At 39.5% G+C, this 25950-nt stretch overlaps 1 protein-coding gene across 9 annotated transcripts in view; it reads right to left on the reverse strand.

The window, feature by feature from the left end:
- CDC14A (cell division cycle 14A) overlaps positions 1-25950 on the reverse strand; it is a 178622-nt gene that overhangs the window by 16850 nt on the left and 135822 nt on the right. For 3 of the 9 annotated variants that reach the window (XM_072754503.1, XM_072754505.1, XM_072754501.1), the window contains 5 exons: positions 19321-19480; positions 8504-8622; positions 6673-6720; positions 3870-3992; positions 2834-3167 (listed from right to left, as the gene is read on the reverse strand). In XM_072754503.1, coding sequence (XP_072610604.1) covers positions 2834-3167; positions 3870-3992; positions 6673-6720; positions 8504-8622; positions 19321-19480 — 784 coding nt within the window. Of the gene's footprint in view, positions 1-2673; positions 3168-3869; positions 3993-6672; positions 6721-8503; positions 8623-19320; positions 19481-25950 lie in introns of those variants that run through there. The other 6 variants (XM_072754509.1, XM_072754508.1, XM_072754506.1 and 3 more) reach the window with 4 other exon arrangements.

Raw genomic sequence — 25950 nt, forward strand, 5'->3', positions numbered from 1 at the left:
AAAATATTAGACTCCCTCTAAACACACGTCACCCTCAGCCCCTAGGAGTTTCTGGGTCTTTCTTAAAGGTGCTGGGAGGATATTGCCACACAGACTTCATTTCCTACCCAAGGATTTGAAACCATTTCTGTTGAGTGATTTATTCCTAGTTCTTGAGGGGCCTTCCCCCTCACATCTTAGGAAGCTCTGGAAAGACCACCACCATTATTTAGACCAGAGACCCACAGTTAGAAAAGCTGTATTGGACCCACCAAAGAAAACAATTCCCCACCTCCTGCTTTCTTCCACATAAAATGGGAATCTCCATCTTAATTTAGACTTTCTACCAGCAAGCTAGCAGGGGCAGGACTTGAGAGCCATCCTTCCCACAGAGGTTTTCTAGGTAAAGACAAAGGAGCGAGAGTCAGCTCTAAGAGACCTGCTACTTCTTACTTCCCGGGAGGGTGAGAAGGAGGAAAATGTTGTCGTGCTGGCAATTCTATTTATAAATGCTCCTCTTTACAATAAGATGACAAATTTAAGAGACAGAAGAGGTGAACAGCAGCAGCTGCCCACATAGACTATTACTTTAAATTTAATTATTGGAAAATCACTCTATTCGGGCCAGGAGAGGGATGAGGAGAAGGAGGAGATTTGAAGACAAATAACAAAATATAGAATGACACCAAAAACTAAGTTATATAAATATGGGGAGATCAACAATCACCTAACGAATACCCCCATATTTGAACCAGCCAAGAGGAAAACTGAGATCCAGAAAAAGTAGAATGTTAATTCTCTATTAAGCTCCTAACACCTCTGGTACTCAGCTCCAAGTGTAGATTATACTAACTCTTTAGCCATGAAATCAGCGAGATATTTATATAATTATCTATATATCTATATGTGTAACACTTTTTCTGAAAACGAACAGATTTTGTACTCTGATCTAAAAATGGGCTGACCCACGATGTGACAATTCAACTCCTGGTAGGAAGCACAGGACTTTAAACCTTGTTACGAAAAGGTAAATTCTATTATTTTCCATCTAACCCCCTAGTTACTGAGATTTAAGTTTACTGATACACCTATACCCATAATACAGTGGGATCAGAGGCACTAAGGGGTGGAGTGCACTGGCCGTTGCTTGGGGCCCTAATCTATACAGGAATCTAAAATAATGCTGAAAAACATCAAGAGCAATAAAATCTTATGGGGAAAATTATACAAGTGAGCCTTGAACAATGCATGGGTTGGGGGTGCCCATAAGATTTAACTGCGTGGGGCCACGCAGTTAAAAATCTGCATATAACTTTTGACTCCCCCCAAAACTTAACTAGTCTTAGCAAGGACATCAACAGCCAATTAACATGTTATATGTATTATATACTGTATTCTTACAATAAAGTAAAGTAGAAAAAATGAAATATTATTTGGAAAATCATTTGGAAGAGGAAACACACTGTACTGCATTTATTGAAAGAAATCAGTGTATAAGTGGACTCATGCGGTTCAAATCTGCGTTGCTCAAGGGCCAACTATATGTGCCAGAAAGGACAGTGTGTGGATGGAAGAGCGGGGGAAAAAAAACTTTGAAAAGAGTCTGGGGTAGGGATGGGTATGGTGATGAGTCCTATCAACACACACACAGGGGCATGTGCACACATAGGCACTGCATCCTCCCATTAGAAGAGGTGGTCCCTAACTACCATCTAAGGAAAGTGGGTCTCCTTAACTATTCCCATGGGGCTATTGTTCCCCAAGAAAGGCACACTGCCACCAGCAGTTCTCATCCCCTTTCTCCCCTGCAGAAATCAGACTCTTCCTGGACATCGGCTGAGATGTTTGAAGAGTATCAGGCATGAAGAAGTCCCAGGTCCCAGCCTTCCCAGGACACTGGAGCTGGCTTGCACCCTGACTGGAATCACTCCAATTCACGTTTCTTTGACCTATGAGTGATTTCTCCTTCCTATTTTGTCCCTGTTCTCTCACAACAAGACTCACATTGTCAGAGATCTCAGTTCCCTTTGAGGCAATCAAAATATGTGATTAAAGTGATTCATAGCAGGGGGCGAACCAACAGATTTTACCTAACAGGGATTTCTGTTTAAAAGTGGGGCTTGGCAACACTAAATAGCTCAAGGGTAAAATGTGTTTTGCACTCTTTCGTCCTGTCTCTAGAAGAGTGATGGCTAATTCTAAACATCTTCCTGATACTCTGCCTTCCTCTGCCCCTCCAGCCCAGACCCTGCCCTAGAAGCCTTCCTTATCAAGACCTTCAGTTTGACATTTTGTTAATTCTGGGGCAGTTCCCTGCAGGGGTGACGTACCCAGGGGCCTAATGGTTACTTCTAAGAAGATCCTGTTCATTCAGCACCTTCCACATTTAAATACTCCAAATTTTGTTCAATCCTATATGAAGTGGAAGAGTGGTGGTTCCTCACACCACGACAACCAAGCATAGATTGTCTCTTGTATGAATCAACTCTTGGCTTTGCACCAGATATTCAAAGGGATTTGAAAACTTAACTGAAAAGTAACTGGAGTCAACAGTGTCCGTGATGAAGGGAATAAAAGCTGTTTCCCTTCGAAGAGAAATCACCTAAAAAGGAGTGGGAGGAGGAGGAGAAAAGAAGGAAGGAAGAAACCCCCAAGTTGAAACTTGGCATTTACTTGAAGAGGAGCCCGCAGAATGTACGTGCATAGACAGTTTCACAGCACAGAGGGAAGGCATCGCTCAGAAGGCTTCCTTGGCGCTATTAAATTTCTTTGGTGGCAGCCTTGGCTGGGAAGGCAAGGCACAGAAGTTGCATTCAGGGTTCTGAGGACCAAGAGGTGGTGTCTGCGAACTTACGGGGATTGAACGGCTCAGGAATCTCGCTGAGGAAGAAGAGAGGCCGGTGTAGGAGGGTCGGAGGATGGTGGGGTGCTCCTCTGTCTTGATGCTCTGGGGGTTCGGCTGGCTGCTCAGGGAGCTCCCACTGCTGCTGTTGCTTCTGCTGTACTGGTTGTTGTTGAGCTCAGGGTAATTTCTAGCAGGTGTTTGGGAGCTGCCGTTCAAGAGGTTGGTGAACGGGCTGGCTATGAAACCCGTCTTAGAGGACGAGGAGGCCTTTTTGTTCTCTGGCTCCTCTGTTGCAGCGTTCAAGTTCCCTAGAGAACTGGCTAGCCGGGAGTTTATGGAAAAGCTGAATGGAAAACACAGGTTGGGGGGAGGGGGACATAGACAACGATGTATACTCATGCAGAGTTCATGTTTCGAAAACACATAATTAGGACATGAGGGAAATGGGATGCAGACAATCTGATCAATGCAAATGGCGACAGAATGGTTTCTTTATCGCTCTTGGTGATATAATATGTGGCCTTGAGTTACACATGTTAACCTCCCTTCTAAGCAGTTAATTAAGACCCCAGAAGCTAGCTTAACCACTCTGACCAGATGCTGAGATAGAACCTCTGGGGGCTCTATGTGCCCTGAGGTAGAGAGTAAATGAAAATGGGAGAGTAAAAAGTAGACCTGTGTGTAAGATTTAACTTACACATACTCATTCAAACATCCTTACCCATCTTAGTTCTGCCCATACGCATACAAGGAGAAATGATAATACCACCTGTCATCAGCGTGTGCCATGGAACTCCAATTTCTTGATCATGTTAGGCAAGCTGGACCTTTGCTATAGAAAGGGATGCCATACAGCACTCCCTCCACGACCTTGCCCCCACAATGTGAGACAGTAACAAAAGCTCCAGAGGGTCACAGAGCCCTCTGTGATTTCTCCTCCTCTCCCTAACCCCCTCCTCTGACAAACTTCAGCCAAACTCATCGTCTGCTCCAGATGCCCTTTACACCCCCTCCCCCAGTATCTGAGAAGTAGGGTAAAAATTACCTTCTTACACTGGCACCTGAGGACAAAGAGCCTCTGTTTATCCTCTTGGCCGTTGCTGAAGGGGACAAAGCCACTTTTGAGGTCTTCAAAGTAGATGCAGATCCTTGAGGGGACGAAGTCACTCTTTGTGGAGAAAAAGGGGCAAAATGTCACACGAAAGCTCTGTCATCTTAACATTCAGCAGTCTGCTAACACGGTGAACTAAGTAAAGAGATCATAGCAGGTCATGATAACAGTGATGGTAGCAGCGGTCAACACTGACAGAGCACTTGCTCGGTACCAGACGCTCTTCTAAGAACCTCATCGATGGTCATTCAGCTCATCCTCACAGCAATCCTATGAGGTAGCTAAGACTGCAATCCCCACTTTGCAAGTAATGAAATGAAGCCACGAGGGGGAAACTCCCCATCCAAAGTCACTCAGGGAGCTGGTGACAGAGCTGGGATTCAAATCCAGGCTCCAGAGTCCTGTCTTAACCATGATCTTGCCATGCTCGGTCACTTCCCTTCTTGATGGCATCATTCATTCTTTGCAAGACCTAAGATTCCACTTCTTTATATTTTAAATCTGTCCTCTTCTTCCCACTCTGAAACTGCCCTGGGTGAGGCCATCACTACTCCCTACTCTTGATTACTAGCAACATCTTTTCATCTTATTCCTTAATATTCAAATTCTGAATAGTCTCTGCTGGAATCTAAAATATTTAATTATGTCGCTCCACTGTTTAATCCATTTAATCTTTCCTCAGTGCCCAGAAAGCCTAAGTTCCTTGGCTTTATTTATGAAACTCTCCAAAGTCTGGCATTCGCCTTTGTGAGCAGGTCCTTTCTATCCATGCCTCCCCACTAGACACCTCTACATGAAATGTTCTGAATTCCTTGAATGGACTGCATTCACACCTATGTCTAGCTTGCATATGCCGTTTTTCCTGCCAGGGCATCTTCTCTCTCTACTTCTCGTCCACCTCCATCTGCCTCATTCCTATTGTTTATCCTTTGATGATCCAACCAGCTGGTCCCCTATACAGCAAGTCTTTACTGAATTCCCAGGCAGGGTAAGCATCCTGTTCTAGCACACATTCTCATAGCCCTTACGCACCATATTTCATTGTCTGGTATTTGTCTATTTCCCTTGATATAAGCTCCACTGGGGGCAAAGAACTATCTCTCATTTCAATTCCTGATGGTTAGTCCAGTGCCAGACTCAGACAGGATGTTCAATAAATGTCTGCTGAGTGGACAGAGAAAACTGACTCAAATCTGGACAGCCAGGGCCCAGGCATGTTTTTAATATCAAACCTATTTTAACTTGAACAAACCATTTAACATACTAGGACCTTGTTTTCTTTCTTTTCCCCCTTTTTAAAAAAAGATTTTATTTATTTGAGAGAGAAAGAAAGAGAGAAAGCATGAGCGGGGGGAGGGGCATAGGGAGAGGGAGAAGAGGACTCCCTGCTGAGTAGGGAACCTGATGCAGGACTTGATCCCGGGACCCCCAGATCATGACCTGAGCTGAAGGCAGCTGCTTAACCTACTGAACCACCCAGGTGCATGGACCTTGTTTTCCTATCTGCTCTAGAAAAGCTTATTTACCTGTAGACTTTTTCCTTCACCTTCCTCCCCCCCAAACAAAATCTTAAATACATGGTTTACCTCTAAAACAAGAATGGGAAAAATAGTATAAGGAAACAGCAAGTTTCTGGAGTTCTGTCAAAACCACCCACACCAAACAACCCTAGATTCTTGGGCTGAATGAGAACCAGAGGTGAGGGGTGAATCAGCTTTTCACCTTTATCTCATCAACAGTCTTTTTATTTTTAAAGATTTTTTTGAAATTTATTTATTCATGAGAGACACACAAAGAGAGAGAGGCAGAGACACAGGCAGAGGGAGAAGCAGGCTCCACGCAGGGAGCCCGACATGGGATTCGATCCCAGGTGTCCAGGATCAGGCCCTGGGTTGAAGGCAGTGCTAAACCACTGAGCCACCCGGGCTGCCTCCCTCTCATCAACAGTCTTGGCAAACATGTCCAAGGCTCTCACCAAGCCCTAAATGCACTCTGGTACCACTGGTACCTTGAAACCACCCTGGGACTATGTGGGGGACATTTTTCCTCTTCAAATGTTTCCTCTTCAAATGGAGGATGGGTGGGGGGGAAGGAAATAAAACTCAAAAGTAAAGGAGAAGAAGTACATGTAAACCTAGGGGAAAAGAGGACTAACAGAAATGTTAAAAACTCAAAGCAAAATCTGTCACTGGATTGAAAGACACGTTGCAGGGCAAGTTTCTTAGAGACCCTGCACCATGCTGAAAGCACAGACTACATTGACATCCCTACTGCAGCCAAACCTATGGGTGCCTCAAGAAAACAAAAATCCCCTTCATGGTGAGCATTAAAAATACAGTGTTTTGGATGAGCACTGGGTATTATACTATATGGTGGCAAACTGAATTTAAATTTAAAAAAAATACAGTGCATTGTAACAAGCTGGAACAGAAAGGAAGGGACTTTTTTTTTTTTTTATGATAGTCACAGAGAGAGAGAGAGAGGCAGAGACACAGGCGGAGGGAGAAGCAGGCTCCATGCACCGGGAGCCCGATGTGGGACTCGATCCCGGGTCTCCAGGATCGCGCCCTGGGCCAAAGGCAGGCGCCAAACCGCTGCGCCACCCAGGGATCCCGGAAGGGACTTTTTAAAAGGGAAAAGTTATGTGCAATTTGTCTTCACTAGTAAAGGTTGGGAAATATATCTAAAGGGTAGCATTTATTTATAAGCTACTGGAAATTCACCACATTAACAGTACCTGAAAGGCTGGGACACTGCTCTTGGGTGCCCTTTCATATCATCCAACCTAAGGAAATCAAAGACAAATGCTCAGGCATCACCAGGTTCACACATTTAAGCAAAGACCAAAAGCGGCTCTTACGGAGTCAGACCAGTAAAAATATTAAATTGGCAAAAGAGAGAAACCTCCCAAATGCGTATTAGTACTCATTTAGTTTCTAAAATAAATCCTAGAACCAGCAAGAAGCCCACGTTAGTCATTTTGTTTCATCTTGAATTTCATTTACAGCAAATTGCTTTAAATCAGAAGGTGGTGCTGCATCCACTCAGGGTCAAAAAATGTTTGATGATGATACCATGATGCCATTAGGGGAAACTGATTTCCAAAAAATGAGAATATTTCTAAGCATTAAAAAGAACCCACAAAAATCATATTGGAATAGCCTTCTAAAATGTGTAACGGAGATTCTCTCATTTTTTTGCCTATTTATGTGCCAAAATATATGCCAACTTATTCCTCCCACCCCTTATGATTTCTTAAGAATCATATATAAATCTGTTTGAAATTAATTTTAAGCAATATAAAGCCATTTCTTAAGAGTTTCAAGGGAAACAATAGTGAATAAAAGATTAGAAATCTTGAAGAATCTTCCACTGAGTTATTAGAGGATATCCACAGTAAGCAGAGCACAGACTGAATAGCACTGGGTGTATCAGCTCTGTTCCAACTCATCCCCCTGGGGAGAGATTTAACCTGTCTAACCTCAAGCAACCAACCCAAACATGGGTAAAGATGCACACTTTTTGTGTTAATTCCATTAATCGTCATATCCAAACTAAGCACCTAACAAGGCTCCTGACCATAGTAGCTGCTCAGTGAATGATATGCCTCTTCAATTTTGGTAGTTGGTGGTTACTACCAAGCACCAGGCCTGCTATCCCATCTTCTCATGTTACTACCACTGTGAATTGGAGCGACATAAACCTTCATTCCTCAGGCCAGGGACCCATACTCAAAGCATAGGTAACGATGTGCTCAGACCTAATCTGACTTGTGTTATAATCCCCCTAAATAACACATGAAAACTAAACTCTCTGTGAATCTGTTTGACATGTATCATGCTGGCAAAACACCCCTCTTACAGTGCATGTCTCTCACTTAAAAGGCAAAGAAAAGTAGCCATTTCCCATTATAATCATTTGTGAACTTGTCATCCCATACATCACAGTAAAGAATCTGGAAAATATTCACAGATTTTTGCACCTACGTTGATCCTGAAGACTTTCTAACTCATCTGAACCATTAGCAGGTTCTAAATGTTGTGATCACAACATTTAGAATCAATTGATTCTGATTAGTAATTTTAGACTTCAAGCTTGGGATGGTTATAACTTTACAGACACAGGTAAGAATTGTTCATTCAATTCTCAAATATAGAACATAAATCTAAGGAGTTAGGATATACTCAAGCTTGGCATTCAATACTTTTATGCACACTCTAGATTCAAAACAAAAGCCTTAGCACACATGTGAGGATTTGCCACAGGATAGGACACCCACTCACGGGGGAAGAATAGAATTCCAAAAGGAATTTTGAGCACAGTCCCAGAGATACCTAACTGCATAGCAGTTTAAGGTGGCATTCAGAGACTGAGATTATAGGAGATGCTTTCTGTAAACTTCTAGAATTTAGCTGCTCCCTATAGTGACAAAATAATAAAACAAAATAGTAATAAACCAAAAAATAAGAGGTAAACATGGCACTTGTAGAGTGATATTCAAGAGAGATTAAATATTCTATCCACAAATGGAGGCACGATGTAAATTTAAAAGTTTAAAAAGGATCTACCTAAATGCACAGGATGGTGAGGAGCGTGGCGGCTGTCTCTGACTTTTTAAGGCACGTAGTTTGTCTCCTTGGGTTATACTATTTTTCATTTCCACATCTTCATCCTCTTCTAAGTTATTCTGGAAAAAAATGCATGTTTCATAGAAAAGTTATTATGAAGAATTTTGCTTTCTATAGGTTTAATAGACTGTAAACTATATATTTCATATGGATTGACTTAACATAGATCACCTTAAGTAGCTTTAATGCATATGAATTCTAAATACTAAATACATAATTCTGTACACTAAAGAATGTTCAACTGTTCATCAGTTAAATATATGGGTCAAATTCCACATCAGAGAAGCACGGGAATGGATGTAGTAGAGGGTAAAAGGAGCACTTTGTTACAATGGACCCCAACCAAAGAGCCTCTCATGCAAACAAAAATCATGCTTTGGAATATAGCTCAGATACAGACCATCTCAATAGATACATTACAAATATGTTTCCAGGGACTACTAGGGTCCATCACTACAAATTTTCTGTCTTGTTTACAAAAATGAAAGATAAAACAATTTTCGATATCTAGACGATAACTTACTAAGGTCAATTAACACTAGTAAAAGCACACGAGACCTTTCCAGGAGTTAAAGCTTACTAATTGGGAAAGTGTATTTCCTTCTGAAATAAGTCTTATTTCAGAAGTAACACACAAGGTCTTTTCACATGCCAGTTCACATTTAATTCTTACAACTCAGGGCAGGGAGGACACTGTTGTCCATAAAGATGGAAAAAAGGAAGTGCTCATAGAAGTTAAGAATATTGCCCAAGCTCCCCTAAGCTCTTTCTGACAGCTATGATTCTGAAAGATTTCTTGACCCCACATACAACATTCTTTCTAAAATATACGCCACAGCACACTAACACTGCACCAGTAAAGATTTTATTTTGCCCATTTCCTCCCCTGAATATTTCTTATGCCTTGAATTTGCTAAGATTCTTTGCAGCCATAAAAGTCTCCTCCCCTCTTTAAAGACAGAACTCTTATTTGATGAAGGATGTATGATAATATACTTCCCTCAGTCACAGTCTAGTCATATCTGATAGCCATTCCTGGCTCAAAACACTTCTTTGCTCCCTGCCACCTAGGTTGGGTTGCATCAATATACCTGGGATCAGTAGGCACATCCTGGGTAAAAAGACCATACCTTATTACTATAACTCTGAGTGTAAAAAAGAAAATAGAAATACAAAGCACATAGCCAGTGGGAAAGAGGAAATGCAGATGAAAGCTTCCTAGAGGAGGGAATCCTTTAACTGAGTCTTAAAGAATGAGTATAGAGTGAAATGGTCCTAGATCACAGGAAGGGTCATCCTGGCAAAGAATACCATCAGTTCAACAGTTACAGGATCATGGAACCTTAAAGTCAGACTTTCTCTTAAAGTCTTAAGTTGCCCATCTATAAAGTCTCCAGGAATCATTTATATCATTCATCTCTGTCCATACAACCCCAGTTGCAGGAATCCATTACCACCCAAGGAAGCCTACAGAAATAGAAATAGGGCAGGCCTGAAGCGTAGGTTTGTGTGTGGGATGGTACACCTGAGGAGGTGGGCTTAGCTTCACCCAGTAATCAACATGGGTGTTGTGACCAGTTACTTGTACCTAACAGAAGGACGAGCACACAGCCAGTCTCTAGAATATGAGTGGGGTCCAGAAGTATATTAAACCTTCATGGGACTGGCTTCTTGAAGGACCTGACAAGATCTTCACCTTCATCAGTCGGGTTCATTGTCTATTGGGCACCTTTGTGGGAAAGCCAAGAAAGCTTGTCTGTCCTTCCAACCAGGAGGATCAGAATTATGTTCCCAAGTCTGAAACACCTTCAAAATTCTAATGAAAAGTGAGTCTTCACCTGGCATTCCAAAATTCAACCTATCACTCTAATGTTAAAGGTAGAACAAATTTACAAAATTTCACCTTCCACACAATCTTTCTGAGAAAACTTACAGGATGTACATCAGGGAATAGTTAAGACAACAGGAAATCCAGGAAAATTAGGAATCCAATTGAAAAGTATGAAAAGAAGGCCTCAGGTCAGAAGTATATAGTACAGCTAGAGAAAACTAGTCCAGGGTAGGAAGGAGAAGTGTCTTCGGGAAAAGAATGAACTTGGTAAAACTTTTTTGCTGTGTTAAGACTGAAAAAATGTGGGTGCCTAGGTAGCTCAGTTGGTTAAGTGTCTGCCTTCAGCTCACGTCATGATCCCGGGTCCTGGGATCGGGTCTCTATAGGGAGCCCACTTCTCCCTCTGCTTCTCTCTCTGTCTCTCATGAATGAATAAATAAAATCATAAATTAAATTCATTCATGAGAGACACAGAGAGAGAGAGAGTTGAGAGACAGAGAGAGAGAGAGAGACTCAGAGACACAGGCAGAAGGAGAAGCAGGCTCCACGCAGGGAGCCCAACGTGGGACTCAATCCTGGGTCTCCAGGATCACACCTTGAGCCAAAGACAGCACTAAACCGCTGAGCCACCCAGGCTGCCCAATAAAAAGATTTTTACAAAATTTTAAATTAGCTTGGCACAATTTTGGCAGGGGGAGGGAGTAGCCTTATTTTTTCCCAAGTACACAGAAACTATACAAATAAAAAGACAATTAACTTACATCTGAACTCATGTAACATCGTGTCAACTGTACTTCAATAAAAAAAATAAATAGGAAACACTAAAAAAAAAAAAGGTAACTAACTCTGGGAAAAACAAAGAAAGGTTCAACAAAGAAAACAGAGTATTCTACTGATACAGGAGAGCTTGGTTCTTGTCTCATGGAGTCAGAAGGATGAATCTCGCGGACACAGGAGAGTGAGTAAAGGGATAGAAATTTATTAAGTAAAGATACAGAGAAAGCACTCAGGAGTGAGAGGGGTCCCGGCAGGGTTACCACTGAGGGCTTGTCCAGTTGGTCTTTTATTGAGAGCCTAATCAGGGAACCTAAATCCTTTTAACATTATTTACTGATATCACCATTGAGTAAGGACTAGTGATAACATCTTTAATGGCTTACTTCTTCTTTGGGGTCTGGTTATTCTTTGGTGGTCACAGATGATGGTCATAAAAAAGACACCCTCCCACCCACACCTAGGGCAGGGTGGTCTGGCTTGTCCTTTATCTCTGGTTTCCTTACACCTCAGCATTTTTGGGATTTTTGTGAGCCTGCTTCCGTGGCCCTCTACCTAGTCCTCCCTAGCCCTGTTTGTCCCTAACTCACTACACCAAGCTCAGGAGTGAACAATCCTTACATGGTAATAATTTACATATTATTGTGGTTTTTTAAAGATTTTATTTATTCACTCATGAAAGGCATAGAGAGAGAAAGACGCAAAGACACAGACAGAGGGAGAAGCAGGCTCCATGCTGGGAGCCCGATATGGAACTCGATCCTGACACTCTGGGATTATGCCCTGAGCCAAAGGCAGATGCTCAACCGCTGAGCCACCCAGGCATCTCCATATTATTGGGTTCAACCAAAAATGATGATATAGCCATATTGGGAAGAACAGTGGAGTGGGAATAACACTGGGCGGGGGGGGGAGCTAAAATTCTGTCTACCACAACCAGGAGGCAATCAAAAAGTGTCCAAAACTCAAATTATTTTAAATAGCATTATAAGCAAGACATATGTGTTTAGAAATATGGTAGTGAAAATGCTGATGTAATTTGCTTAGAGGATCGCTCTTTTGGGAGTTGGTGTAGGAGTGGGTGTAGGAGTACAGAAGGGTGGGAGAGGGAACGGATATTTTTTATTAGAATTCAGTACTTTTTAACACCTAAAAGTGAGGTCACATATTACTTGAAAAAATAAATACTAATTTAAAAAGATGCACAGTTAACCAAAAAAAATTAAGTGTTTTACATTATAGTTATGTCACATGTGTTTTCTCTCCCACTTTATTATGTATCTTAAAGGCGAAATCTTTTTTTAAATAATTTCAAATGTAGAAAACAACAAAAACACTGCAACAGACAGCCATGCACCTAACGAGCCAGATTCAATATATTTTCTACTTTAGCTCCTTTTCTTAAGGAGTTTACTTAAATACCCTAGCTCTCAAAGAAAAAGAAACCATTGCATATAAACTCCCAGCTCTCAATCTCTGGAGAAGGAAATCATGTCTCTTCTAAAGAAAAATATATATAATATTATTTTACCCTATGATATGTGTTTATGATAAAATACAGATGAGAGTGAAAAAAATATTAAAGTCACCTACATATTTACCATCAGAAGCAAAACACATTAGCACTCTGGCATATAGTCTTCCAGATCTTTCCCTGTGCTATACATACCATCTCCCAACATACTTCTTCCTACAAAAAGAGGTTGAGTTACATATACGCTGCTCTGTAATTTACTTTTTCGCCTAAAAGATAAACTGCTGCCAGAAGTATTTCAGGATAAATTTTAAAGACCAAAACCAAAAAAAACCTCTACCATATTATTCTATAAATAAAATAAAATTCCATAAAATTCTGTCATCTAGATATACCAAATTTTATTGATTTCACCCTGGTTCAGGCACTTTTCTATCTTTCATCACTATAAACAGCTCCAACAAACACCCTCCTTTATACATATGGCTTTTAAACACTGTTCTTTTATTGCCTTAAGATAGATTCATAGAAGTGGAATTGCTAAATACATTGTAAAGTCTTTTGCCATGTATCATCAAATTGCCCTCCATTTGACACTCCAACTGGCAATCTTTAGGGGTTTTTATTCTCCAAATCCTTGCTAATACTGCATACATTCTTTAATCTCACACAACTTGAGAGGCAGAAATAGCATCTTGTCATTTAAATTTGTGTTTCTTTCATTTCTAGGGAAGTAAAATGTTTTTAATGTTTACCAGCCATGAGGATTCCCATTTTGTTTTACTTGTGTATGTGGCATTTTCACATTGATTTTTAAGAGTTCTTTACATTAAAAAAAAAAACAAACCTAATTTGAATATGTTGCAAACATTTCCTCCTAGAGGATGACTGTGAGGAGAATGAACTGAAGAAGGTGAAGTCTGCAGGGGGGCGGGAAGGAGGGGGATGGAGGTAAGTGGCTCCTGCAGGGGTCTGGTGAGAGGTGACAGACTGGATTAGGGCATGAGAAAAACGTGTGTGTCGTTCCCCCCACCCCCACCCCGACCTGGGGACGGGGGAAGCAAGAGGGAGGGGAAGAGACCCAGACATGCAGTACAGGTCTGAAGAACTCTGCTGAAATCCAAATCATATTACTTTTTATCTCACCGTATCATCCCTTATTTTATTTCTGTGGCTACTGTACAAAGCTTCAGGCATTTTTAGGACTAAGGAGTTGCAAAACATATAAGCCATAAAATTCTCAGCAAGTGTTTAAAAGCCTTCAAACTCTTAACAAAAAGTTAATGTTGTTCAAAACACATTTAAATTAAATTACAGAATTAAGAAATTAGAAAGCTGTAAGAAAGAGGACTCTGGCTTTCTAGAATCCTGAGTAGGCCACAAGGACATGAACATTAACTAAGCTCTGTATTTATCAGAGCACCTAGAACACAAACACCTGTGAGGGGAAAATATACTAGAAAACACAGTTCCTTTTATCATGAGGCATAAATCAATCCCAAGAATTGGTGGACCTGGGGCAATCTGAAGGTTTTTCTCAGCAGATGCTGTTAAGTCTCATTCTTTCTACCAAATTCATTCCTTATAATAACTATGAATAGTCACTACTGATGAATGCAGAGAACCTAACCTGGGCCTCAGTTGTGCTCTTGGGCTCCAGACCCTTTCCCCATAGAGCCCTAGTGCAGACTCTCCCTGGCCCTGAGCTACTTAGATTCCCTAGACTCTGCTGAACAGAAACAAAGTCACATGGTTGCTGCTGGCCAAAGAAAGTGAGGAAGCCTAGTCCAGGGAAGACCCTCATATTGTTGCTCAAGGAGAAGGGTCACTCCCCATTGACTCTGGAGGGTCTGAGCACCAGCTCTTTCTTTTGGATACCAGGCTTGCCCTATATAAAGGCAGGAAAATGAGAGTAAACTAAAATACATAAAGAAGGATCATTTTGATGTACTTATTTACAGATGATGGTCTAGCTAAAGAACAAATAATAGTGCAAAGTAGAAAGATTTATTTTATGCCATCAGTTGTTCTCCAAATATAGACAAGATGAAAATGAAAATAAAACACATTCATAGGTTTCAGTTGGATAAAGTAATCACTGACCAACACATTAATAAAATGGTGACAGAGTAAGCTACCGGGGAGGCCGTGGTGTGTGCCATTAAGGAAAAAAATCTATTAGATAAAATATAGCACACTAGGGAAAAAAGACGGAAGAGTTAAAATAGAAAAATGACATAAAAAGAGACTTTGAAATAGAAATGAGTAAAAATAGAAGTGAAAGGACTGGAAGAGAAAGAGGATAATGGATTTTTAGCAGGTTTAAGTGATTTGCCTAGGAAAGGTGGCTGGGTCATCTCCAAAATTCTTTCAGCTCTCAGATGTTGAAATTGTTAAGATGTAAAAGCTGGGGAAATGCAAAGATGTCATCCTCATAAGTTGCTTCTGATTATAAAAAGTTTTGTTTTATCAGAGCCCCCTAATCTGTCTTCTCACCTTCCTCGCTGCACTGGTTGAGACCTTTATCACCTGGGACCACTCCCCTATCACCCGGCCTTTCATCCCTAGCCACACACAGACCCCAACGCCCCTTCCACCTCACAGCCAGAGCAGTCTCCCCGTGGCTCTGTGGTGTACTGTCACTCTCCTGTCCAAGAGCTTCTCCTGGATCCCTGTGGCATTCAGACTGGAACTGAAATGCATAGTGGTCCTAAGAGTGGAAAGAACAGTGCTTGAAAGTAAGGTCTTAATTTTTCACTTAACGGATTTTTTTCTAAGATGTACCCTGTAATGAGAGTTTGATGTAAAAGAGCAAAGGATTTTATAAATCACAGTATTTCAATAATGTAATTAAAACACTACATTCTTGGGGCACCCAGCTGGCTCAGTTGGTGGAGTGTGTGACTCTTGATCTCTGGGTTGTGGGTTCAAACCCCACGTTGGGTGTGGAGATCGCTTAAAAATAAAATATTTAAAAATAAATAAATTAAAACACTACATTCTTATTTACCAGATGTCAATTATGTGAACTTGGCTGAACAAGAGCAGCACCTGCACCTAATTAACATCTCGAAGTCAAGAGCATCTGATTGATTAGTGTGCTAATTTTGGATTATGACCTCGGAGCAGGAAAAGTTAACAACAATCACAATGCCAGGAGAAATTATTAGGACAGGCTGGCTACGGTTATGTTCAAAATTACTGATGTAATATGCTAAAGCCACACTCAGGACCTCATGGAGAGACACCAGAGTATGGAGTGAGGCCTCAAGGTGAGTGGCTGAGTACAGCCTCAGCCAGAGTGTCTGTGTTTAAATGTTAGCTCCACTGCATACTTTGTGATCTTGGGCAGACAGTTCAACTTTCTCTACCTCAGTTAATGTCATCTGTTCAAAAGGACCTAGTTACAGTGCCTATTTCATACAACTATTATAGGAATTAAGAGTTCATCCATGTAAAGTGCCTAGAACAGAGCCTGGCACATAGTAGGTGCTATTTAGGTGGTTGTTACATTCTAAGCTCCTCACTTCACTCCTTACTGATCTGCCCCTTAAAGTGTTTTCAATTCCATCTTCTTAAAATTCTTTATGACCTCAGTGCACGATGGACTCTTAGGCTCTGGGCATGTCTAACGTACTACTGGTACTACTTTGTATTTGAGCACAGATTACCCTTGGATGGCTTGGATTATTACCAATTTCATGTACTCTTGTTTGTTTTCTAAGAAACTGTAAGCCTTCTTCATTCTTTCAAGCAATATTTACCAAGGCCCTTGGGCTGGGAACAGGCTCACAAAGAGGGCAGCCGGAAGCCTCAATCTCCACAGTGTCTATTGCCAGGCAGGGAAGAAAGAAGGAAGAAAAGTACAGTGCAAGGCAGAAGCACCAAGCCGGGAACCTTTGCCAGACCCACAGGATGGGCCATGTGTATTTCATAATCCCTAGCCCTACACTGAGGACCAGGTTCAGTCAAGGTAAAGCCTCTATTTTTAAAAGATTTCTCATAACTCGAAGTAGGCGAAGAGAATTCATCACAGCTGCAGCCTAGTCCCCTTACTGTGGCCTGAATCATTCTGGTTGATCTTTTTGCCTATTCACCTGCCTCTTGAGCACTGAAAAACTGTATATTCAAACCTTCCCAATCAGGTAATCACAGAGCTCCCTAATAATAACCAACCACAGAAAAAAATCCCTGTAGGCCTAGAAATCAGAAAAATAATTTAGTATCTCATTTTCAATCTGACATTACTTTTAAAAAGGAAAAAAAGAAGCAACTTCTAGAAGAATAGTGCCTTTTTGTACTTTATGTACAAACTAAATAAATCGAGAATTTCCATGGGCTTCTATCTCAAACATTGGTATGGAACTTGAAACTTAAAATCCTTGCAGTATTCTCAACTTATTTTCCCACTTGGAATTCACAAGAACGACAAAGATATCACTAACTCTATAACATTCACTTCTGAGTAAACGAACTCCTCATATTCATGCAATGTTCTGGAGCCAGGACAATAAGCATGGCAAGGAAAGCACTTTCAAGTGTTATTTACACAAGACATCACCTAACTGAAAAGTGATTCAAAACGTATATGCATATCACTGTCTGAAATCTTAACTACACCATCATTCTGTGGCATTTCTGAATTATTTTCATTTCTGTGCTCTGACTTCAAAAATAATACCACTTCTGAATGGCTAGAGCTAAAATAATTAATTTAGAGGTACAGGGAATAAGAAACAGAGAAATAGCCCAATACCTGAATACATACTCATATATAAAACTTATTTTAAATTTCATATTTCATTCTTCACCCTTTCAGTGATAAATAAATGTTAATTATTCTTAAGTTCAACAAACTGAGATCTAAAAAAGTATGAGAACAAAATGCTCCACCAGATGTTAATTTAATATGGATTATGATATAGAAAACATTATATTCCTACAAGATAAATTATGTTTCCCAGAGAGATGGATAAATTGTATGTGTGTCTTTTCAGAGGTCATCATGCAAAGCTCTATTTACTTTAACAAAACCTGAGAAGGAAATGCTGACCAGAGCAAGAAAAGTATTCTTGCTTGGCTATATTATAACATTAAAATGTCAGTTCAGATCCTTTTGTTTGCTTTGAATAGGACAGACTACAACACAGAGACAAGAAAATATCAACAAAGGCTCTGAATATCAACATGACCTTGGCTAACATTTACATTTTGTCAGGACAGATGATTCATACAAGTAAACATAGCCACTACATCAGTGGCTTCCTGGAGACCACAGGGTTGAAAAATTGGTTCTTCTGGCAGTCTCCATCCTGTGTTGTTGAAGGAAGCCCATTCTTCTGATTGCCAAGCACTCTGGTTATGTTCCTTGGTGAACATAACTGGTTCTATATGCCATTTGTTGACCTAAAGTAGCTATGATGCATTCCTTCCACTTGGGGTTCCCTGAGGGCCAAACTTGAACCACAGCATTTTGCATAAGACCCTCATCCAGGTCCAACGGGTCACTGGCTAGTAGAATGTAAATCCACACTTGCTGCCTAAATATATTTTTTTAAGATTTATTTATTTATTTGAGGGGGAGAGGGTAGAGGGAGAGGAAGAGAATCTTAAGCAAACTCCCCACTGAGCAAGGAGCACGACATGGGGCTTGATCCCATGACCCCTAGATCATGACGAGCCAAAACCAGGAGCTGGACACTTAACCAACTGAGCTACCCAGGCGCTCCGCTGTTTAAATATTTTTAACAGCTTTTTTTTTTTTGCTCCTTCAGAGCTATAAAAATATAACTACAACCAAGTGCTTAGCTTCACCTCAGGCATACTGTGGTAGAAAGAGCTAAACCAGGAGGAAGACTCTCAGTCTCAAGGCAGGCCCACCACTAAACAACACCATGACCCTCAAGTCATGGGATTTGGTGGGACCTCAGTTTCTAATCTGCACAAGAGGGTAAGTAGAACAAATGATTTCCAGGTTGCTTCTAACTCCAAAAATGCCCATGATCCTACCTGTTTTAAGTCATTTCCATTTTTAGGTAGCAGAGTATAACACAAACACACAGATTCAGAATCAGATAGATGTGGATGGGAATCACTAAGGTTAGAACTTCTCTAACATTCCATTTCCTAACTGTAGAGATAATACTGCTGATATTACCTATCACCAGCTAGTTGTAAAGATTAAATGAGACCACCGATGTCAACTGTTGAAAAGTGGTTTGTTTATAACAGAGCCTCAATTAAAGAAAAAAGTTATGCCTAATTATGTTTTCAACTCTGCATTTTAGAAATCAATATGAATTTGAGACTTTCACAAAAAACCACTTGTGGCATATACTGTTTTTTCAATTGTCACATTAATTCTTTCTTCTTTAAATCCACTTCCATACAAATAAAAAGTTTCACTTTTTATTCCCTTTTTGTGCATAGTCTCCACCCCAGAGTGGCCTCCTTTATAATTGTGCTCCTTAAATTACAGCTTTTTCATTTCTCAGGATAATTGCTGTCTTTGCTTTGATTCTTGTTTTACAAGTAGATGATTCTACATCTAAGAAATTTTGGTACTTTCAGCACCTCAGAAAAGAGATATTGCTATGTTATATATGTTCAGCTGGAAAACAAAGAAATGCAGAACGTTAGTCTTAAGGAGACACGAAAACCTTCCTAAGGAACACTCACCTCTCCAAATCTTTCCACATTTTGTATTTTGGATAAATTTCCACCAATAGACATATCATCCAAACCAGAAAGAATTTTATTAATACTTCCTTCACTGGACGGTCTATTTTTCAGTTTGGATCGGAAAATGTCTCCTTGGACCCATAACGATGCCTGTTTTCTGTAAAAAGGAGAGAAAACAGAATAATTTATCTGTAAAATAAATTACTATCATCTCCTCAGAAGTATAATGTCTTACAGATAAAAAGATTAGCAGACAAACCCTTATAATTCAAACTAGAAAGATTATGAAACCTTAGAAATTTTTAAGTCATTTTCTGAAAGTCAGAATTGTTATATGAAATAAATTAAATAAATTATATTGAAGTTCCATATGAGACACAAATACCTATCTTCCAATATATGTCTACATAACCATACATGAGTTGCCCTATTAAGGTTCTCAGATGCTTACAACAACAACAAAGACTATAAAGCCCATTTGCCTTTTACATATAAATTTGAAATCTGTATGACATTTCTCAAATAGCAATTTGATATGTCTATTAAAACAGCTGGAGTGAACTGGACTCAAAAATACAGGTGAAGAAACTTGAATCAAATAGATAGTACTAAAAGACTACTAAATCCCTAATTGTATGTGGCACCCTGAAAAGCCTTGAACACACAACTTTAGAAACCCACTCTTACTACCTAAAAGCAAGGTAGTAGAGTATCAATTAGATCATCCTTTAAGAAAATATAATTCATCTGTAAGGTTTTTTTATTCAATAAGGCACAATTGTAACTGTTCTCAAGGTTACAAGAAAAAAAACTTAAAACATGTAAACAAAATGACACTCTGGGTTTTAAAGTTTTATTGATAGAGTCACCTTTCTGCATTTCTTTTAAGATAAATTATCCATCAGATAGTTTTCATTCTACTCTATGTCATACTCTACAGAATAGAATTAAACTGAAATTGTGGTTCATTACAAGGAATATTAACATCCAGGGAAATAACAGCATTATCAAGGAGATGCTACCCATAAGAACATAGATTTATTTTTTGAGGCAACAGAAAGACCAAGCAGTACTTTCTCCCAGAGATTCCAAATAAAATTCAGGTTAAACCATGAGGAGAAAAACAATGACAAAAAAATCCTCCCTGAGCTATAGTGTCTCGTTGGAATCCACCTTTCCTTTTTAAAAGAGTTTACTTTCGGAGTGCCTGGGTGGTTCAGTGGGTTAAGCGTCTGCCTTAGGCTCCAGTCATGGCCCCAGGGTCCTGAGATCGAGGCCCACGGTTGGCTCCCTGCTCAGCAGGGAGTCTACTTCTCCCTCTCTGCCTCTCCCCCTTACTCCTACTCTCTCTCACACATACAAATAAATAAAATCTTTAAAAAATAAAAAGAGTTTACTCTCAAATCAGAACTTTTGTTTATGATTAAATACTGTTGAAAGTCTTGAAGAAAAGATTAATTTTTAAGTTATACAGCAAAATTTTACATGAGTAATGCCTCCAACCCAACATATCCACATGCAGGTATCACCCTACAGAGATACATACTTGTATACAAGATGTGAAAATGCTTAGCGCAGCATTATTGTAATTTAAAAAAATACTGGAGCTATCTAATGGACAACCAGTTTATTAACAGTAGATCCATTCTGGAAATAGTATACAGCCAGTAAAAAGCCTGGGGTGGACCTCCATGTAGTAATGAAGAAGAGCAGCTATGAAATAAAGTGTTAGTGAATGAAAAATGTGACAGAGTAGAAAGTGTGATCTCATTTTTTTTGTATAAAAAAAGTTATAATTTAACCAAAAGTTCAGTTATCTAGAAGAACATATAGCAACATATTGACTAGTAACTCTCAAAAACAAAATAAAACTTTCACTTTCTATTGCATGCCTACTGTTGGACTTTTTTAAAACAATGTGCCTCATGTTCTTTTGTAAAAAAATAATAAGTGATAAGCAGAACAAAGCTAGAGTTAGAATGGAAAGGAATCTTCAAAGCTGCTATCATAAAAGATAGCAGACCGCACATCACTACGTCGTGTCCAAAGGTTAACAGCATGGGATAGGACTGGATAATTGGGAAGCTTTCTTTTTTTTTAAGTATAACATCTTACTCCACTTTCAAATAAAAAGGCGTTTTTTTCTTTTAATTTTTGCTCACTTTTCAGCATTTTCCAAATAAAGCAAAGGAAAAAGGAACACCTTTAGATTCTATTTTTGAGACAGGCACTACAGAGGCTCTAGATATAAAATATGTTATCCACATACAAGACTAACAACATTTCTAGCATTGTTCTAAAATTGGAATTCATTTAATTATCTTAAGAAATTTCCAGCATGTTTTTAAACAGATTAAAATTTAAAACAAAAACCTAGTGAAGTTTTAAGTATATGAATAAAATAAAAACTCCAGAAATCTACACACAACAGTTTACTAGGGAGTTTGGCAGTGTCTGCCTTCTATTATGGCAGAAGGCAGCTTTTGGAAGCAAACCACTGAGGAATGCTTTCTGAGCTTAAAATATATAAATTGATGGGGTTACCCTAATGACTGAGTCACATTCAATTTTTTCTATACCAACTGTAAAAATATGTATATAAAAAAAACCCTTAAAGTTTGCTTCCTTTGTGAAAATCATCATAAGACCATGGTATAGCCACCTTTCTAATTTGCACTTTAAGAAATCCTTGCTTTTAATTTTTTATGCCTCCAGATTTTTTTCCACTTAATGCTATATCTAGTATAACTCTTTATCTGATGGTTGACTCTTATATCTTTCCAAAATAGTAGTAAACAAACAGCATAGTACCTGAAACAGTATGAACAATTGAAAAGATAACTGTTAAATTCATAAATGAGTACCTTGAGTCTCTGGTCAAAACTCTCAAGAATAAAGAACTACTATTTCAAAGAGAGAGAAGATTCAGCTCTGCCACAGATAGTGAGAAATTCAGATAAATGAAACATACAGAGAGGTTAGGAATATACAAATAAGAGACAGAATTCCTGTCTCTCAAATGCTTCCAGTTAAGTATAAGAAAAAGAAGTGAAATTCAGTATTAAAGCCCTATGACCAAGATTTGCCCTTAATTCAGTCTGAAAGAATCAGAGAGAACATCCCTGAGAATTCAGAAGTATCTAGAGAGATTAGCAGAACTTAACCAACAAAGTGTTTTCCCAAAGCAAAGAAACAACATGGCTTTGAAGAAGTAGTGATATTAAATAACCCAGCACGTTTGGAAAACTGGGCTGTTTGATTTGGCTGAAGTAGAGGTTATGACGGAAGTAAGCAGCAACCAGTCCATCATGGACCCTGCACGCCACTCTAAGGAATTTAGGTTTGAAAACTGAAAAAAATTCCAATTCCAAAATGTTACAAAATGAAAACTCTGATGCTGCTGCCAACCTAAAGATGGAAATTATAAAGTGACACCTTTCACTTGCTTGGTTTCAAAGATTCTATCTGTCCCATCACTGGAAAGACTTGATTTGAACCTGAATATTAAAGATGAATAAGGTGTCAAAGCTGATTTGCGTGTTGCTAAGTGATGCTCTACGCAAGTGCTTCTTATGAAAAAGCAGCACTTCACGCAAATCCCTTTTTTATTGACAAGAGGAACCGTGCTGGCTTTTATTGTGGTGTCTATTACTCCTTAAAAGCCTCATCTCAAACAGAAGAAGTAAAACGTGTATTTTTAAGTATTTAGCATTTAAAAATCAAATCCTATGAAGCTAACACATCAGCTTAAAGTAAATCCTCCAGCAACGTAGTGGATTTTGTAAGACAGCATGAGATTACTACCCCTTCTGCAAAAAGAACATGTGCTTTGAAATAACAGGAAGAGAGCTGTCATGATTTAAACAGAGCCTTTTGAGAGAGGTAGCCAGTGCTGGGGGTCAAGTGCTTTTGGCCAAGTCCTGGACCTGGGTTAGTCAATCCTGAGACATAAGAAAATAATTAATTTGGCTTCATTACAAGCTAAGTCATTGCCTTCACAAGTCTTTTTAAAAATCTGCTTTTAGGGGCACCTGGGTGGCTAAGCACCCAACTCTTGATTTTGGCTCAGGTCACAGTCTCAGGGTTGGGAGATAGAGCCCTGGCATGGGAATCCATGCTCAGCAGGGAGTCAACTTGAGATTCCCTCTCCCTCTCCCTCTGCTCCTCCCCCTGCTCAGTTCCATCTTTACAGGTGTTTCGGGGTTTGAAATCAGAACACAATGATAGTCATGTGCAGCTTCTTCTGTTTGTAGCCAACCTCTTCTCCCTCACACCCTTGAGTCCAAACTATGCTGATCTCCCCACCATCTTAACTCTTCATTTCTTCCATCACGGACACATATTTGTCTAGTACCCTGACCTCAGAGTCCATCCAAAGCCACCATTTGGCGATTCTATATAGAAACCCAGCTCATGTTCTAACTCAAGTTAGGCCTAATCTAGCTGTATCTGAGGCACCAGTCTGCCGTACATGCCTCCTACTCCACTGGCCCAGGGCTATTATAGCAACAGAGGTAGTTCCTGCTTTAAAGAACTGGACTAACAAAATGGATCAAACTTGGTATTAAAGGAAGACAGACCAGAAAGCAATACGCAAGACTCAGAAGGTGGGAAGGAGACAGGTATTCAAGTTCTAGTCATACTTCAGTATAAACAGATTTACTAGCAAGATGTTTAGACAGAGAATCTGAGGGTAGAGGGGAAGGTTCTTGAGTCTGAAACACACAAGAAAATGTAGCTGAAAGAGAAAATATTAGTTAGAGAATTCCCAAAGCTAATTCTAATTTAGGTAGAGACCCCCACAGTCAAAAGCTGGTTCAGTAGTATCATGCCAAAATACAAACTTTACAACTAAACTTAATGCATTATTGGTTACAAGACCTTCTTTTTCCACCTCTCTTTTCACACAAGAAACAAAACAAAAACCATTCAATCTCCTATCTTTAGTAATTGACATGAGTATTTCAGGACAAATTTCTGATGTCGTCATTGCCCACAATTCTTATATATATCTTAATCTTAATACTGGAATCCACATTAGGATTTCATTTTTACTTAGCCAATAGATCCAATATAATTGATGGTTAATAAATGAATAAAATGATGCAATAGTAAATACCGAAGAGCAATTCAGAGGTTTATAAATGGGTGTTACTGCAAAACTGTGCAAACCCAAACCTATACAATGTGCTTGTAATCCTTAAAAGTAAACCATGATATTGTCCATGGTTATTTTAAATTCTGGCTTATAATAATTCAGGTTTTCTATATTTCAGGAAAGATAAATTCTTAAATCTTTAAAATAGTTTATAAAAAATGTTAATATGCATTCCCTGAACTACTACATGTATCTAAAAAAATTTCAAAAAGAAATAGTAGGAATCAATTATAATTAAAAATCCGCATAAGATACCTAGGAATAAACCTAACCAAAGAGGTAAAGGATCTATACCCTAAAAACTATAGAACACTCTGAAAGAAATTGAGGAAGACACAAAGAGATGGAAAAATATTCCATGCTCATGGATTGGCAGAATTAATATTGTGAAAATGTCAACGTTACCCAGGGAAATTTACACGTTTAATGAAATCCCTATCAAAATACCATGGACTTTCTTCAGAGAGTTAGAACAAATTATTTTAAGATTTGTGTGGAATCAGAAAAGACCCCGAATAGCCAGGGGAATTTTGAAAAAGAAAACCATATCTGGGGGCATCACAATGCCAGATTTCAGGTTGTACTACAAAGCTGTGGTCATCAAGACAGTGTGGTACTGGCACAAAAACAGACACATAGATCAATGGAACAGAATAGAGAACCCAGAAGTGGACCCTGAACTTTATGGTCAACTAATATTCGATAAAGGAGGAAAGACTATCCACTGGAAGAAAGACAGTCTCTTCAATAAATGGTGCTGGGAAAATTGGACATCCACATGCAGAAGAATGAAACTAGACCACTCTCTTTCACCATACACAAAGGTAAACTCAAAATGGATGAAAGATCTAAATGTGAGACAAGATTCCATCAAAATCCTAGAGGAGAACACAGGCAACGCCCTTTTTGAACTCAGCCACAGTAACTTCTTGTAAGATACATCCACAAAGGCAAAAGAAACAAAAGCAAAAATGAACTATTGGGACTTCATCAAGATACGAAGCTTTTGCACAGCAAAGGATACAGTCAACAAAACTAAAAGACAACCTACAGAATGGGAGAAGATATTTGCAAATGACATATCAGATAAAGGGCTAGTTTCCAAGATCTATAAAGAACTTATTAAACTCAACAGCAAAGAAACAAACAATCCAATCATGAAATGGGCAAAAGACATGAACAGAAATCTCACAGAGGAAGACATAGACATGGCCAACACGCACATGAGAAAATGCTCCGCATCACTGGCCATCAGGGAAATACAAATCAAAACCGCAATGAGATACCACCTCACACCAGTGAGAATGGGGAAAATTAACAAGGCAGGAAGCCACAAATGTTGGAGAGGATGCAGAGAAAAGGGAACCCTCTTACACTGTTGGTGGGAATGGGAACTGGTGCAGCCACTCTGGAAAACTGTGTGGAGGTTCCTCAAAGAGTTAAAAATAGATCTGCCCTACGACCCAGCA

Source organism: Vulpes vulpes, chromosome 3 (genome assembly GCF_048418805.1).
Source record: "Vulpes vulpes isolate BD-2025 chromosome 3, VulVul3, whole genome shotgun sequence".
In the NCBI taxonomy this organism is placed as follows: Eukaryota; Metazoa; Chordata; class Mammalia; order Carnivora; family Canidae; genus Vulpes; species Vulpes vulpes.